The sequence below is a fragment of the Xenopus laevis genome, chromosome 4L (genome assembly GCF_017654675.1).
Source record: "Xenopus laevis strain J_2021 chromosome 4L, Xenopus_laevis_v10.1, whole genome shotgun sequence".
Classification (NCBI taxonomy): Eukaryota; Metazoa; Chordata; class Amphibia; order Anura; family Pipidae; genus Xenopus; species Xenopus laevis.
In genome coordinates, this window is record NC_054377.1 from 29481294 (window position 1) to 29499149 (window position 17856).

Consider the following 17856-nt stretch of genomic DNA (forward strand, 5'->3'; position numbering starts at 1 on the left):
ACTGTCTACATCAAAATAAAAGTTAATTTAAAGGTGAACAACCCCTTTAAAAGGTCAATGCGCCTTTATTAGCAAAACTGTAATAACACATAAAACATGGCCCTAAAACCATGTTCAAACTTTCCATAACTTGGCAATTTTGTAAAATGGGCATAGTATTTAGGGGGTGTGGCTACAAAATGTGTATCTGTGCTTTGTTATTGAAAATTTCACCCAAAACTACTAGCACCACCCATTTGTTTCACTTCCTGCTGGCTGCTTTCTCAGGCTGTGCAAAGGAGCCGGCAGCACTCCGCACATTGCACTGTAGGATAGTAACCTGACCTGACAGGGAACTGCAGCCTCTCTTTACTTGTGTGAATGAAGACCTGTGGAGTGAAAACTGATACATTTATTATTCATTATTGTCTACAAGATTGGGGGAGGGTGTTCAATTATGCTATATGCTTCCTGTAAGACTCCTCTCAACCTCAATACAAACTGGAGAATGGGTGAATGCATGCTGGGGATTTCCAGATGTCTAGAAACAATGTTTTTGGTGGAAATGTCGCACCAATGTACTCCCTAAAGTACATTGAGTACATATGCAAATCCGCTCCTGAACAGACCTCACATCCAATACTAAGCTCTTTTATGTGCTCATTTGGTATTGGAGCATGAGCTTGAGCTCAGTCAGGGCTTTATATTTAAGTTAAGTGACCCGCAGTGCATGTGCCCCAGCAGGATGCATTTTAGCATATTCTACATTGTGTTGCTCAACTACTTCATACATTCATGACAAAAATAAATACTAGATTACTTGAAAAACAAAATCAACCTCAGTCAAAAAGTGCCAGCAGGTATATTTGGGAACACCAATGTTTCTCTACTGAAACTTTCATCACTAAAAGCTGTAGAGCCCTTAGAGCAAACATAACTACAAACTCACGAGTAGTGGAGAAGAGTTCTACTAAGACAAAACTATCTTATCAAAAGACTGCTTATAGAAATTTAGACAAATTTGAATTTAGTCTATTAGACTCCTAATAGGAATGGTCCCAGGGTATCCGAAGATGTATACTTGCAGGATTTATTTTCATACAGTTCACATTGGGAAGGCATAATTGTCTCCGGTAATTTTTCAGAACTACACATACAACAAACAAAATAATATAAAAATGGTTTAATTAAGATTAGATCCAATTTTATTCCACAATATTTTATCTCAAAGTGCCACTTCAGTTAGCAATACAGTATGTCCTACTCACCCTGATCTGTTTAGCATGATATAAAAGTTAAGTTTTCTATTATGAAAAAGAAAATTTATGTTTCTGGCTCCCGAGATATGTGTTTGTAAGTTCTGAATCTCAGGATCTTAGCCCACCCTTATACAAAGCTACAGTAGAACTGCATTAACCCATGAATTGTCATTAACCTCAACTGTGGTTTTATATTAGCTCATGGACACATGCAGAGTGTAGTGCCATTCCTTCAGTTTCATAATCTATACCATTTATTGCCATTATCTACTGCCCTGTTGCACCCAGAACTGGCTATCAGCACAGCTAAGCTCAAGCATCTCTCGTTCCAGTTCTTCCTCATCATCAGGGAACCTCTGCAAGACTGAAAGAATCAAGCCAGATGGGCTGCTCTCATACTGTAGGATATCAACACTGTCACCTGCAAATAAAAAAAAGGAATTATTTTTTAATTCACATATGACTTTTATTTGTCCCACCTGCTCTTACGTGTCACTATGTTAGGAAAAATTTGGTGCATGGCAATCTTTTGGAAGAAATAACAATATTCATCTTGTTCTGTATATGAGTTATATAGCTACTGGCACACAGGCTGAGGCTTAGCTTTTCCCCATCTTTTCCTTACCTTATCTGCTCTTACAGGCATAGTGTTTGTCTGTGTGCAGACACACAGAGTGGAATTTGGTGTAGAAACAGAAAACTATGCAATTTTACACTAGAATCTGCTCTATGTGTCTAACAGGGATAGATGCCGCACCGGTCAGTGTAGATACCAAAAGATGGCAAGGCATCATATTTTCTTTGCCTGCATAGAAAAGGCAGGCAGAGACAAAGTCAAGCCTCAGATCTGTGTACCATTAGCCTAAAAAGAAAGTCTCCATTATAGCCTCCATTAGTCAAACAATGTATACTAAGTACCAGTAACTGAAAATGTAAACCTTTTGATATCTCCTGCATTTTTTGTATACTTCAGACCAAAAAGCACAGACCTGTGAGTCGTGTGTTTATCTGCACAAAAGATTTTCGTTCCTCCTTCCTTAAAATGACAATGTCACGAAGGGTTAGGAATCGGTACGGGTCAGCGTCTGTAACAGCAGAATAACCATCATACATCTCCCGGGCCCGTTCTACCTCAGCTGTGGATTTATAAACCTAGTAAAAGAGAATAGGTAAGAAAATACAAAAAAAAGTGTTTTGTTTTTTTTTTTTGCAGAGAATTTTTCAGCTCATGTGCAAAATAAATACCTCTTTGAACGAAAAAGCAAGCAAAAGTCCTATTTTTAATGAAGTGAGCTGGGTGCTCTTAGCAGTTTCATCCTCAAAATACCTGCAGTCGTAGCAGAAACCGTTGGATGGCTGGATGGCCCACGCTCAGAATCTTTTCCCTGTCCAGTGTCACTTGTGCATCTGGGCGTCCATCAGCTCCCATTTTTTGTGAGATAGTTACAAAGTTTTGTCCTGCCTCCAAGAGGACACGAAGGATGACAAAGCGAGCCTGCATGTGAGCCTGAGTGAGACAAAGAGGTGTTTTGTTTATATATTTGTGAAATGGAGGGCTTGGCTTTTAGCAGGGCTTTTACTATCACATTGTTTCAGTAATTCATGAGTCAGAACCAGCAATTCAATGAATAGCAAAGGAGAAACAGATAGATCCTGCATCCATGAGCAACTAGAAATAAAACATTATTATTTTGGAAAGTCATGCAAGCTTCCCTCTCCACTTTGCACTGTAGGATGCCAGCAGTTAGGCAGAATTTACATGAATTACAGAATATATTTCCCTGTGTAAAGGCAAAGCTGTGATTGGCTACCCACAGCCCACAGCTTCTTATTCAGAAGGACTTTTTCCTTACATCCACCAGAAACAAACCAGAAAAGGATCTATGGGGGAATTTTAAAATGTGTAATTTTTTAAGTAATTTATTTTTAGCACAAATTTAAACAGGGGACAAAATATTTATTATTGTCTACATGATGCGGGTTATTTAAAAATACACACCTATGTCCCCTTTTCGGAGTCAAAGGTAAATGGATAATTTGATAGTCATACACATTACATACATGCTAAAAACTATTGCTGAACCCATATACCTGTCGCCAACGGCCAGTCTCTGGTGTATAATACTCCAGTCCCATCAGTCCAGCTCTCACCATATTTAGCCAGTTCACATACATAACATCTTGTGCCTCCTGAGCCTCATGTCCAAATATTCTAGTTCAAAAATAGTGGAAATGAAGAGACAGAGATGTGAGTGACTGTCAAAGGAAACTTTGAGAGTACAAACTGCTGTCACTATGTCACTGTATGTAGCACATCTTACAGTGGTCCTGATAGGTTTCCTTGTCTCCAGCTCTGTTCTGCCTGCTCTATGCTCCCTGGGCATGCCATACTCTGCCGGCCCTATGCTCCCTGGGCGTGCCATACTCTGCTGGACCTATGCTCCCTGGGCGTGCCATACTCTGCCCGCCCTATGCTCCCTGTGTGTGCCATACTCTGCCCGCCCTATGCTCCCTGCGCGTGCTATACTCTGCCCGCCCTATGGTCCTTGTGTGTGCCATACTCTGCCTATGCGTGCCATACTCTGCACGCCCTATGCTCCTACTGCGTGCCATACTCTGCCTGCGCGTGCCATAACCTATGGTGTTAAATCATGTGCTGGGGCTGGAGGATGAGGCATATGAATTTAAAGGTATAGCTTAATATGACTAAACTTTTTTCACATATGAGTAATGAGTGATGAGTGATATCCCTGCAATGAGCACCAACCAGAGTAATGAGTGATGAGTGATATCCCTGCAATGAGCAACAACCATTTGGTGTTTTTGTGTGCTACCACCATATGTGGACATGGTCTTGTGGTAACATGGGTGTGGTTTAAAGTGGGTGTGGTTTAAAAACAGGGAGTGGTCAACACTGGCTTTCATTATCGGCCCTCCACAAGCCAGAAAAATTCTGTCACTCTAAACCACAGAGGTTGGACAGCACTGCCATATATGTTATGGGATCCCTTATTAGAAAATCCGTAATCCAGAAAACTCTAAATTATGGTACGCCCATCTCCCACATTAGAAGTCCATTATAAGAAAATAATTCTATTTTTCTAAAAGACCATTTAGTTTTTCTCTGTAATAAAAAAACAAAACAGTACCATGTACTTAATCATAACTAACTTGCAATATTCCATACTGGTGGCAAAACAATCCTAATGGGACTATAATGTTTAAATGATTTTTTTTATAAAGTTTTTATTTAACATTTTCAATAAACATTGCATAGTAAGATAAGAGTTCAAAAAGAAAGAAATACAAGAAGAGGTAGTGAGCCCAATTGTTCGTATTAAGCCCAGTCATTTGGAAACTAACTAGGTGTGGGTTGTTCATCAGGTCCTTGAGTATTATGTTCTATCCAAAGGCCCCTGATCCCTTTAAATTTTCCAGGGCATCCCGTGCTATATATATATATATCTATCTATATATCTATATATATCTATATATCTATATATATCTATATCTATATATCTATATCTATATATACAGGTATATATATATCAATTTTTGCTTGGACAGAGAATCGTTAACCAATTTTCTCCACTGAGAGAGAACGACTTCCACTGTAATAGTATTGCCTTCTTTTCAAAGTAGAACAATTGTAAATAGCAGAGTTTAGTATAGTTAGTTGCTCATAGGCAGGTCTCCCACAATTCCCAAGAGACAGAGGCTGGGGGAAAGGATATTAGGAAGGTCAAGTGTCTGCTCTATATATGACAGCACTTCCCTCCAAAATCCTCGTATCACGGGGCACTCCCAAAATACATGAAAGTATGTTCCCACTTCGGTTACACATTTCGGGCATAAGTCTGACAAACTTTGATATATTTTGGCTATCTTATGAGGAGTAAGATTAAGATACACTCTATGGAGGAATTTAAAGTGGACCAGTCGCCCAGACGCAAAAATCTGTATAATAAAAGTCCCTTTCAAATTAAACATGAAGTACAATTTCTATTTTTTATTAAAGCATTCATTGCTGTTGTAAGCTCATTTAAAAATCTCAGCTGTCCATCAAATATTGTCTGCCCCTCCTCTATGCCCTGGGCATAGAGGTGGGCAGACAATTACTTTCACTTCCCATTCAGCACTTCCTAGATGTCACTGCTCTCCACACATTCCCCCGTTCTCTGCACCATTTAATTGTGTAACCAGTGCATGGGCATGGACATCAGGTCCCCCATTCTGGTGCACAAACAAGACTCTGAGATGATGCAAGGCTTGCGTTAATAAAAATGTCCACAAAATAGCTCCTGCCTGCTTGCTATAATTATTAATTCCCAGACTGAAGGAAAAGATTTTATTATATAATTTATATTGTGTAATTAAAGTTCATTTTGCTTCAATAATGTGTTTAAATAGGATTCCGAATAATTTTTTGGGTGACGGGTCCCCTTCAACTTGTATGTACTTGTCTCTGGCTGAGATTGTAAGCTAGGGTACTAAATCCAGTGCCTCTTCCCACATCTCCTCATTGAGTTCTGGGATGTTCTCGGTCCACTTTCGTTTGACCGTGCTCAGCTTATTTGGGTTGGCCCCCATCAATATAATATACATATATGTTAACACCTTTTGAAGGTCCTGCTTTCTTAAATAATTCTCTAGCCCAGTTTCCACAAGGTGGACCTCCCTTAAGTGAAATTGTGCACTAAAGGCATGTCTCAGTTGTATGTACGCATAATACATTCTAGGGAGGATGGGAAAATCTTGCCTGATAGCCTGGAATTGCTTACATTCGCCTTCGGCAGTAATGTCTGCTAGCGTTTTGACCCCTGCCGTTGCCCAAGAGGCTATATCAGACACCTCCTGAAGATGTGGTAAGTGTTTGTTGCCCCACAAGGGGGTCCATTTTGACCAAACCTGTTTATTTCCCTGGGCTATTTTCAGTGCCTTGTTAAAGGTGTCAACCACTGTTTTCATGGGCATTGTTGTTTTATAGCAAGAGGTTATTCCTCTATATGACAGTCGAGCTAGTGCTTCAAGGGAGCCTATTACCTTGGCCTCCAGCGCTACTGCTTGGTTATCTAGGTTTGGAGACATCCACCAGTGTACAAATAATTGTAAAAATTGGGGAAAGCTAACCCACCCGTTCGCAGGTGCCTGCAGGGTTGTAAGAGCTAGCCTTGGACGCTCCACATACCATAAAAACCAATGTTTTAAAAAAAGTTTTAGGCAGGTTCACTGGAGAATTGTGGAAAACGTACAGGAATTTTGGGAGAAATACCATTTTTAATATGTTAATTCGGCCAGGAAGGGACAGAGGAAGTCCTTGCCATACTGAAACTCGTGTCTTGAGGCTGGTCAGTACTGGGTATATGTTGAGTGTTACATACTGTCTAAAGTCTCTGTGAATTACTATCCCCAGATATTTAAACATGGATTTAAACTTGGAGCTGTTGTATCACATTGGGGGTGCCTTGTGGCAGGGGATCTATGGGGAAGATTAGTGATTTGTTGTAGTTCACCAGAGTCCTGAGAATGAGCCAAATTGATTAAGTGTTCTTATAAAAGCTTGCAGAGGGGCATTTGGATATGCCAGGTATAAAAGCATATAGTTTGCATAAAGCGAGACTTTTTGTTTAAATGATTTTTAGCAAACGTAAGGTATGGTGATCCAAATTATAGAAAGCCCTTGTCCAGGAAAAAAACAGGTCCCAAGCATTCTGGATAGTAGAGCCCATACCTGTAAAACAGGGCCAAAATGGCAACATGGGTAGAGAGAGGTATGCTGAAGAGTTTAGACTCGTAAGAGGATTTCTGCAAAAATTGTTGTGGAAGTGGGGGCAAAGAGATTCCGTGTTTGTAGGAATAAACTTCAGGAAGTGTTGTGAAGCAAAACAAATAATAGTGTGCTCCATATAAATTAAAGGAGAACTAAACCTTAAAAACGAATATGGCTAAAAATTCCATATTTTATATCTTGAACTTATTGCACCAGCCTAAAGTTTCAGCTTCTCAATAGCAGAAATGATCCAGGACTTCAAACCTGATACAGGGGGCCACCATTTTGGAAAGCGTCTGCGACACTTACATGCTCAGTGGGCTCTGAGCAGCTGTTGAGAAGCTCAGCTTAGGGTTGTCGCAAATTATCAAGCAGAAAATGAGGTTGTCCTGTAATATAAGCTGATGCTACAAGGCTGATTATTAAATCTAATTGCAATGGTTTCTGTGCTGCCATGTAGTAATTATCTGTATTAATTACTAATCAGCCTCATATTGTGACTTTTATGTGTACTGTATATTGTGAGTGGGTCCCTAAGCTCAGTAAGTGACAGCAGGACAGAGCATGTGCAATGAATCAGCAGAACAGAAGATGGGGAGCTACTGGGACATCTTTGGAGGCAGAGATCTTCCCCGCTAAAGGGCTGTGGTTGCCTTGGGCTGGTACAGAAGCCCAAAACATAATGTACGACATTTCTAGCCTACTTCTTTAGTTAGGTTTTAGTTCTCCTTTTACAGTGTAAACAAATGTCCCAACACATTGGCTGGGAAAGGTTAAATATTGTCTGAACTAATAAAAAGTCATAAAGCACTAGAAAATGCATTTTATGATACCTAAATATATAATATATAAAAAAAAATACATTTACAATACAAACTATTACAAAGTTTGGGAATACTTTCTAAAACCCCTAGGATAATTTTCTGATTCTTTGTACCACTTAACTTATTTATACAAAGTAACATCTTACTGTAGAACTTCCTCATTGATGCAGAGATACAAGCCAACACACTCTGCACGACATTCTTCATAGGAGGAAGCAATGGTTGAGAATTTACTGTCCCATGTTTCACCAGTTTTATACCAACTCTTGACCTAAGAAGGTAGGAACAAGCAGAGGGGGTAAGGGGGGAGTAAATTGGATAGAGAGGAAAGAGATGATGGAAAGGAGAGAAGTAAAAGGAAGCTGTAATTAAATAATCATAAGGACATAGGTACGGGAAAGACGAAATATGGGAAGGTGAAAAGCATCAGTATTTTTAAAAAACACTGCAAATCACCCACCAGCTCTCCAGTCTCTGGATTGATGACGGTTTCTTTGTCAAAGTTAAATGCCCCTTTTTCATCCTGAAAAAAAAAGATAAGACAGCCATGTGTCACTCCAGCAGAAAACAATCTGTATTCATGTTACCATTTTTAGAGGTGACTGAATATTATTTACTATATATAAAATTATGCCAGCCTTTACCTTGAAAACAATATCAGTTTTTTAGATCAGTGGTCCCAAACTATGAGTTTGTTTCCATAGCAAATAATGTTACTGCGTGCCATCCTACACACAGGGATTGTGATCACCGCAGAGATTTATAGTTGTATAGACAGCTGCCTTTACATGCTTGGACATCTGCAGTGAATGTGTATGTGGCCTACTGATATATAGCTGCTCGTGTTCTCCAAAAAAGTAATACAGCAGTACCCCCATTTTAGATTTTTCAGGGTACCAGGAAAAAATTATGTAAAATCTGGGAAAGTGTAAAATGGGAAATGCGTTAAAGAACTTTTTTTACAAGTACTGAAAGGATATAAGTACAGGAGTCAGTTTTACTTTGAGATATACTATTTACTGTGTTAATAAAAAAGGTTAAACATTGCAGTGTTAATGTTACACTATGGGGGGGGGGCATGTGCAAGGCCTCTCTGTCACATACACAACCTAAAGCAATAAGTGATTGGTGCAGGACTGTATAAGGAGCAGACTAATTGGAATTGACCATTTACAGGCAGAACCATGGCAAAATAGTTAGTATTTTGAACCTCCTTCTTTCACAAATAATAACATTCATAGAGGGAAAAAAATGCAGTTTTTGGATACATCAGGGCAAGATTTTGATGTAAAATCCATGAAAACATTACTTAACATCAGAGAAATGCACCCATTGAAATGCATTATATATTGGTGGGACAACAAATAAAAAATGTAAAATGCCGGAAAACTTAAAATCAGGGAACTTAAAATTGAGGTTTCACTGTAATACATTTGCAAATTTAAAACGGGTGAAAGTGTGCCACTTCTTTGCTTTATATGAGAAAAAGCTACTGTAGTTGTTTGTTCATGCATAACGATTGTTTTTTTTTTTTGTTTGTTTCTAATTTCACATACTAAATCCCTTGACTACTGTTTCATATCTTTGCACCTGAAATAGATATATGGGTTGTATATGTCAGTTCCTGTGGCAAAAGCTATGATCTCTTTCCTGCCTAAGTAAGTAGAAACTATAAGGATTGGATACAAAGGTTCAGACCTGTACAAACAGTTTGCCGCTGCCGTGGCCCAGTAGTTCATGAAGTCCGACCTGTACTTCAAAAGAGGGACTGCGGAACTTTATGAATAAATCCTTTAGGAGAAAAATATACTATTCTGTCATTTCTAAATATCAATATGAGCATACATAAATACTTTAAATGTTGCGTAGCATGCATTATTCTGCAGTAGTAAAAGTGTGCACCCAAGAGCAACAAATGATGATGTAGCAGAAATAAAGAAAATGATTGCAAACCTAGCATTTTTCAATCTCTATCAATTTTTATTTTTTGTGTTTTTTGCCAAAATTTAAGTCTAAAATTTTATGTTTCTGTCTCCAGTGTTTTAGTCGGTCAGCTCAGTAATCCATGTGCATATTCTGAACTGTTACAATTTTCTACATTAGTTGATACATTTCTCTGTGGGATATTAGCAACTATTGTATAGATTATAACTGCTGCATTTAATGAAACTCAAGGATTCTGCTCAGCAGGGACAAAGATAAGAAATGTATAAACTTATGTATCAATTTAGAACAATTAGTGACACCCCAGAGCTATTTAGAAAGCTATAAGAAGGTGAAAAATGAAACTTTAAACTTCAAAATTATAAAAACTATCACAAATAGATAATAGAATATAATTGGAAAAAGTCTTTATTTCTGGTAAACTACCCTGTAAGGTATGGAGATCTAAATTATGGAAATACCCCTTTATCGAGAATATTTTAGCATGATTTTACTGTAGTCCAGAGTATTCAAACTTGGCATATATAAATTTCATAAAGTATAAAATGTGTCAAGAATGTATACAGGGCAAATACTTTTTCTAAATAAATTTACCTTTATCAAGAATATCTTAGCATGATTTTACTGTAGTCCAGAGTATTCAAACTTGGCATATATACATTTCATAAAGTATAAAATGCGTCAAAAATGTATACAGGTCAAATACTTTTTCTAAATAAATTTTACCTTATCTTCTTCACGCAAAAATGTCAGCTTCTCCCTTTCAGTTGCAGAGCCAACAGAGAGAACATTTCCTAGTGAGACATTCTTAAATCCAACTGTTTGCCTAATGTCATCATCTAAAAGATTAAGAGAAAACCGCAAACAATAAAGGACATAAAAAAATGATCAAGAAATTACTAAAACAATGCAGATACAGGTTTTCTTAAAGGGATCCTGTCATCAGAAAACATGTTTTTTCCAAAACGCATCAGTTAATAGTGCTACTCCAGCAGAATTCTGCACTGAAATCCATTTCTCAAAAGAGCAAACAGATTTTTTTTATATTCAATTTTGAAATCTGACATGGGGCTAGACATTTTGTCAATTTCCCAGCTGCCCCATATCATGTGACTTGTGCCTGCACTTTAGGAGAGAAATGCTTTCTGGCAGGCTGCTGTTTTTCCTTCTCAATGTAACTGAATGTGTCTCAGTGGGACATGGGCTTTTACTATTGAGTGTTGTTCTTAGATCTACCAGGCAGTTGTTATCATGTGTTAGGGAGCTGTTATCTGGTTACCTTCCCATTGTTCTTTTGTTTGGCTGCTGGGGGGGGGAAAGGGAGGGAGGTGATATCACGCCAACTTGCAGTACAGCAGTAAATAGTGATTGAAGTTTATCGGGCAGCTGGGAAATTGACAATATGTCTAGCCCCATGTCAGATTTCAAAATTGAATATAAAAAAATCTGTTTTCTCTTTTGAGAAATGGATTACAGTGCAGAATTCTGCTGGAGCAGCACTAATAACTGATTCATTTTGAAAATGTTTTTTTTCCCATGACAGTATCCCTTTAAATAAGTTGGTTTCAGTTATGCAGGATCAGAATCATGGAGCACTTTTGGATGAAATTGGGTCACACAAAGTAAAAGTTAAATCAATCTTAGATAACATAACTTAAAGTGTAGTATCTTCCCCTAGAATTCCCAGTATGCTGCATCCACTGCAAATTGCATGTAATGCACCAATAAAGATTACATTTTGATTCTAAGTCTCCATGTTTTTTTTTTTACTCACAATGTAGTGTCTTTGCCTAGAATTCTAGCATAATTGTTGGAGTATGCTACAATATGATGTGTCCACTGCAGCTTGCATGCAATACACCACTAAAGACGCATGTTAGCCTCAATTGCTCACAAATTCTAATGTACAGTATTTCCCTGTTGAAATTATGTCACATTTGTGTTTGAATGGCATGTGATGTTCATAAATGGAAGTATCTTCTGATTCAATTGCCACAGGGAGACCCTATACTTAAAAGCAGGCCCAGGTTCCCTTGCCTCATGTGCATTTAAATCATCATAAACTAGCATCTTGCATTTCTAAATGTACCACACACACTTTTTATCACAAACAAAAAAAGATATGTATGGTTTATTTAATGAACAGTTGTCTCACAGTTTGGGATGTTAATTCCAGCAGGGATACCACTTCCACTGAAAGTCACTACATCCAAAGATGTGAAGTCTGGTCGAAGGAATGCATCCTTCTCATAGCAAGCTGGCCACGGGAGAGAAGAAACAAGTTTTTCGGCCACAGAGACCAGCTGAGCAAATCGAGCACTCACAGATTTATTGACTACAGCCACAAAGCCTATTAAAATAAGAGGAACAAATATCAGTGAAACTAAAGTTATCAGTTGACAATGTTCCCCTCAAGTCTTCATTTATCTACATATGAGTATCTAATGTATTTCCCAGTCTGTATTGGTACAGCTACTGTCTCTTCCAACCTGAATTCTGCATATTTTTCTAATACCAATAAAAGTCATATATTTCCTGAATCCTTAGAGTCAGTCTTCTCTTCTCAAACCACCTAGGTCAGTGTCATTGGACTAGTCATGTCTCTGTCTTATAGATGTCGTAGATATCTCACCTTCAAACTCCCCGCGAGATCCAAATGGGTCTCTATAACTTTCAATGAACCCGATGTAACTGTAAGGATACGAGTCTCGTTACAACATGTTCCACAACATTGATTTTGCCATATAGTCATGTCCCCTTTTTGCTCTGTTGATCAAAGCACAAACACTTTTCTCCAGTTGCCTGTTCTACAATCAAACTACTTTCCTCTCTCAAGCACTTTCTTTTTGATGGTCTGGAACTTCATATCATCTCAATCTAAACCACCGTCAACCACCCCATTTTCCATTCTCAACATGGAATTTAAATTCATTACCTTGCACAATACAGCAGCAAGTAGTCAGCATAACTATCTTCCGTATTCAGGCATAGTGCAAATTTCCCCAGAAGTCACTTTTACTGGTATATACAGCACCACTCAATATGTTGCAATTAAAAATGCCTTTATTGCATTAATTTCTGGGCATTACAGCACCTTGCACAATTAAAGTGTTCCCTTTATTTCCTCTGAAACTGGCACTTATAATGCTTGTTATAAAAGTGTTCCCTTTATTTCCTCTGAAACTGGCACTTATAATGCTTGTTATAAAAGTGTTATATATTTCACTGACTCAGTTAATTACTTTTGGTCAGAGATCACTGTTATTTACAACATCACTTTTCACCTGATGCCTGCAGCAATCATGCCAGCCTACGGCAGTACAGTACCATCAGGCAGAACACTCATATTTGAAATGCAGAAAGTGTTAAAAAGAGTAGCTTTAAAAATAGTAGATGCCACTTTTTTGTTAGCTATGTGGTTTCATACAATGCTCAATATATCCTGAACCTTTGTTCTTACCTTTCTACTATTGGCCCTTTGTCTTGCACCCAGTATTTAGACCCCTCTTTATGTGCCTTGATTAATCCTTCCCGGAAGCTTTGCCCATATTCATGTAGCATTTGTCTCTGGTTGTCGTTGGATGCATAAGCCTAAGTGGGGTGGTTATTGTAGAAAATGAAGGAAAAATAGTTATGTTATTGTGCATACAAATATTGCAAGGAAATGTCAGAAACCGCAAGAAAATGCTAAATAATTTGTAAAAGTATGGTTTGGGTGTTGTTTCCAATGCTTACAAGAAGTTAACTGGTTGATTTGCAGTTGTACTTCATTTTGAATTCTATAACATTTTGCAATGCAGATGCCCCGTGTCTAAAAGGTTGACATAGAGCAGATGTCTGGGAAGCTGTGGAAAGATGGAGATGACACACCCGACACAAAACTACCTGGTAATGGTTAACTTTTTAAAGAAGAGGAGTGCCAGACCAGAGTAGGAGGTCCTTAACAAGCTAGCACCCAAACAGGGAGGGGGCTCTACTAAGGCTCTGTTAATTCCTAATTTATGTGAATAAAAGTTTAATACATTTTTACAAACACCGTGTTGTAATGACTAGTGCCCGAGAAAAGTATTAGCGTATACAAACGCTACAATCAGAAGCGTCGGACACGAGGAGGAAACTGACATCTGGAAGCAACACGCCGCAAGTGACCGGCGTCTGCGATTAAACTATCCTTCCAGACCACTGATCGGACCGGCAGAAAATCCCAGGAGGACTGCGCTACCGGACCGCTATCATCACAGGTTCAGAGTGCCAATAATCATCATTGTCCGGTAAGCTTAAACTATCTGCCTCCCCTCACCCGCAAGCCGGCTATTCTGCGCTATTTGAGTTTTTCCCGACTGGTTACCACGCCGACTAGACCGACTCCAACAGGACACTGAAGTTACTACCATTCAAATTGCGAGATAACCCACCGATCTCCTGTGAGTAGTTCTATATCGCACGTTACCCTTTTAAAAGAGGATAACACACCATCGGGTCCTTCTCTCTTCTTTTCTAGGTAACGCTTGTTAATTCAGCATTGCGCACCTAATTTTGCTTTAAAATAGCACCCAAACTGACTAAGGCTTGAATAGAGAAAAAAACACAGATAAAATTTCATTACAACATTACACTGAAAGGAAAGCATATTGTTTGTATTAAGTCATGAAAAAACATAAACATTTTTGAGGAAGTCACCTTGGCATTTTCCAGGTTCTCGCTTACTCTGCGTAGCAAAGGTGAGTAATCACCCCGCGTGACACGCATCTGATGACCTTCATACTCAAATGATCCCAAAATCTTAGACATATCAGATGGTGGAGCTGCCATCTCTGAAAAAAATAAATGGGACAAAAAGATGATCAAAGTGCAAAATGTTGAGAGAAAGGCAAGGTAGACTGATATTTATATATGACAATGACTTGCATCTTTTTAGCCCATAGGATAGAATGGTTCTAGTCTACTCAAGGAGCATTTTTTGTTGAAAACAAAAACACGACAGTGGAAGGCTACAATGTCATTTATAAGTTTTCATAGAAATGAACAAACAAACAAATGTTCTGTAAGGCTACAAACCATTTGCAAATTGTCTCAGAATATCACTCTCTACATCATACTAAAAAGTTAAGATGAACAACCCCTTTAATAAATGAGAAAAACAAATTCTCATTAATTGTACTAACAAAGTGGTGTGATTCTTAAATTGTACTCTATATTAAAAAATGGGACAAATGCCATAAGCATAAAAACTACATTAGTCACAAAACTGAAGGATTTTGTGAATTTGAAACCATGCAATTTTACTTCACTCCAAGTTCATGAAACCCCAAGGTCTTTATATACCTTTATATAGAGGTGGATTTTGTAGAGGTGAAGCCTTAGGCCTTAAAAGCTTCCCTCTGTTGGAATAAACTCCTTCCTCCCCCTGCTTACAGCCTGAACAGAGTAGCACTAAGAACTGGGAAGATGGAAATCAAAATCTCCTGCCTGCTCAGTGCTGACATAGTCCATCAGCAGCATGGCACACCAAAAATATTGCTGCCCTAGGCCCATGCCTTCATTGCTTATCCACAAATCCCTGCAGTTAAGTCCATAAATCTTTGGACAGAGACAACTTTTTTCTAATTTTGGTTCTGTACATTACCACAACGAATTTTAAATGAAACAACTCAGATGCAGTTGAACTGCAGACTTTCAACACAATCACTTCATTTCAGGGGCTCAAAAGCAATTGGACAATTGACTCAACGGCTATTTCATGGGCAGGTGTGGGCAATTCCTTTTTTTTGTCATTATCAATGAAGCAGATAAAAGCACTGGAGTTGATTTGAGGGGGGGTGCTTTTATGTGGAATATTTTGCTGTGAACAGACAACATGCGGTCAAAGGAGCTCTCCATGCAGATGAAACAAACCATCCTTGAGCTGTAAAAACAGAAAAAACCCATCCGAGAAATTGCTACAATATTAGGAGTGGCAAAATCCACAGTTTGGTACATCCTGAGAAAGAAAGAAAGCACTGGTGAACTGGAAAAGATCTGGACATCCACTGAAGACAACAGTGGTGGATGATCACAGAATCATTTCCATGGTGAAGAGAAAACCCTTCACAACAGCCAAACAAGTGAACAACACTCTCCAGAAGGTAGGCGTATCAATATTCAAGTCTACCATAAAGAGAAGACTGCATGAAAGTAAATACAGAGGGTGCACTGCAAGGTGCAAGCTACTCATAAGCCTCAATAATAGAAAGGCTAGATTGAACTTTGCTAAAAAAAAGAAAAAATCTTAAAAAGCCAGCACAGTTCTTGAAAAACATTCCTTGGACAGATGAAACCAAGATCAACCTCTACCAGAATGAAGGCTAGAAAAAAGTATGGAGAAGGCGTGGAAAGCTCATGATCCAAAGCTTTCCCAATCTCTATAAAACATGTCAGAGGCAGTGTGATGGCTTGGGCGTGCATGGCTATCAGTGGCACTGGGACACTAGTGTTTATCCATGACACATCAGCAGCTGAATGAATGGGGTGTTACTGTCGGCTCAATCCAGCTAAATGCAGTCAAATTGATTGGGAGGCGATTCATAATACAGATAAACAATGACCCAAAACATACAGCCAAAGCAACCCAGGAGTTTATTAAAGCAAAGAAGTGGAATATTCTTGAATGGCCAAGTCAGTCACCTGATCTGAACCCAATTAAGCATGCATTTCACATGTTGAAGACTATACTTCTGACAGGAAGGCCCACAAACAAACAGCAACTGAAAGCCGCTGCAGTAAAGGCCTAGCAGAGCATTAAAAAGGAGGAAACACAAAATCTGGTGATGTCCATGAGTTCAAGACTTCAGGCTGTCATTGCCAGCAAAGGGTTTTCAACTAAGTATTAGAAATGAACATTTTATTTTCAGTTTTTTAATTTGTCCAATTGCTTTTGAGCCCCTGAAATGAAGTGATTGTGTTTAAAAAAAAAAAAAAAAAAAAAAAAAAGGCTTTAGTTCCTCACATTTTCATGCAATCTTTTTGTTCAACTCACTGAATTAAAGCTGAAAGTCTGCAGTTCAACTGCATCTGAGTTGTTTCATTTAAAATTCATTGTGGTAATGTACAAAACCAAAATTAGAAAAAAGATATCTCTGTCCAAAGATTTATGGGCCTGACTGTATATATAGACAGAAAAACAACCATCCTCAAATAGTGCCAAAGTAAAATCAGGGAACATGCGTCCATTTACATTGTTACATACAGTAACAGTAATAAGTGAGCTGTTATGAAAATCCCCAGGCCCTGTGGGTTTGCCTTGAAGTTTAATGGGTTTGAGCCAAGAAAGTGTGCTCCAAGTGTAGGTTTAGGTGGCTGGTTGACTGGTCAAACTTAAACCATAGCCTCCCCCTTTGGTGATGTATGTGCTAACCCCTCCACTCCCCCTCCTGTAATGAGTTAGGGTCAGGACGAGACATTTCTAACCCACCCATCATTATAGAGAAATAACACATTTATCATAATTAACATACAAGGAACCCATTTTTAACATTGTTAACAACAGATCTGTCCATCCTCACCTTCTCTGTTGACAGAAGCCAACCGCACCTCATAGAGGTTCTTGCCAGATTCATCCACAGTCTTAAACAGCCGAGTGTTGTAAGCGCTAATACTCTAAATTGAGGAATAAGTAAACACATTGATTTTTTTTAGTTCTTAGACAAACAATCTATAGGAAAACACAGCATATAAAAGAGCAGTGCAAAGAAACCACAAATATAAGATGACTAAAGTAGATCTGTGAGACTGTGTTTCTCCAGTGTTTCCTGAAAATACTCCTACAAGAGGGTGCTTGGAGATTTTTGTTTTTTTGTACAAATTATACACCCCCCGTTTCTTAAGAAGAGTCAAGTGTATTTTTCTATAAATATTTCCTTTACACTTGGGGCCTTATGTATATCTGTGTTTTATGTTGACTATGATAAGTGGAACATGGCATAATGGCTGTTCTAATTATTACATTTGACAGACTGTATTGAAACAGTCATCAAGTGGCTAAATTGTAGTGAAAGGATAAAAGGCTTGCCTGAATTTTAACAAGCCAGAGTTAATGAACAGG

The 17856-nt window shown here is 38.4% G+C and overlaps 1 protein-coding gene across 2 annotated transcripts in view; it reads right to left on the reverse strand.

The window, feature by feature from the left end:
- Positions 1-1147: 1147 nt before the first annotated feature.
- dpp3.L (dipeptidyl-peptidase 3 L homeolog) overlaps positions 1148-17856 on the reverse strand; it is a 58192-nt gene continuing 41483 nt past the window's right edge. For both annotated transcript variants that reach the window (XM_041589328.1, NM_001093187.1), the window contains 13 exon segments: positions 17318-17411; positions 14457-14590; positions 13237-13367; positions 12409-12467; positions 11932-12126; positions 10503-10615; positions 9531-9623; positions 8293-8355; positions 7979-8103; positions 3330-3450; positions 2566-2745; positions 2228-2390; positions 1148-1659 (listed from right to left, as the gene is read on the reverse strand). In XM_041589328.1, the coding sequence (XP_041445262.1) occupies positions 1502-1659; positions 2228-2390; positions 2566-2745; positions 3330-3450; positions 7979-8103; positions 8293-8355; positions 9531-9623; positions 10503-10615; positions 11932-12126; positions 12409-12467; positions 13237-13367; positions 14457-14590; positions 17318-17411 (1629 nt within the window). In that variant the 3' untranslated portion in view covers positions 1148-1501.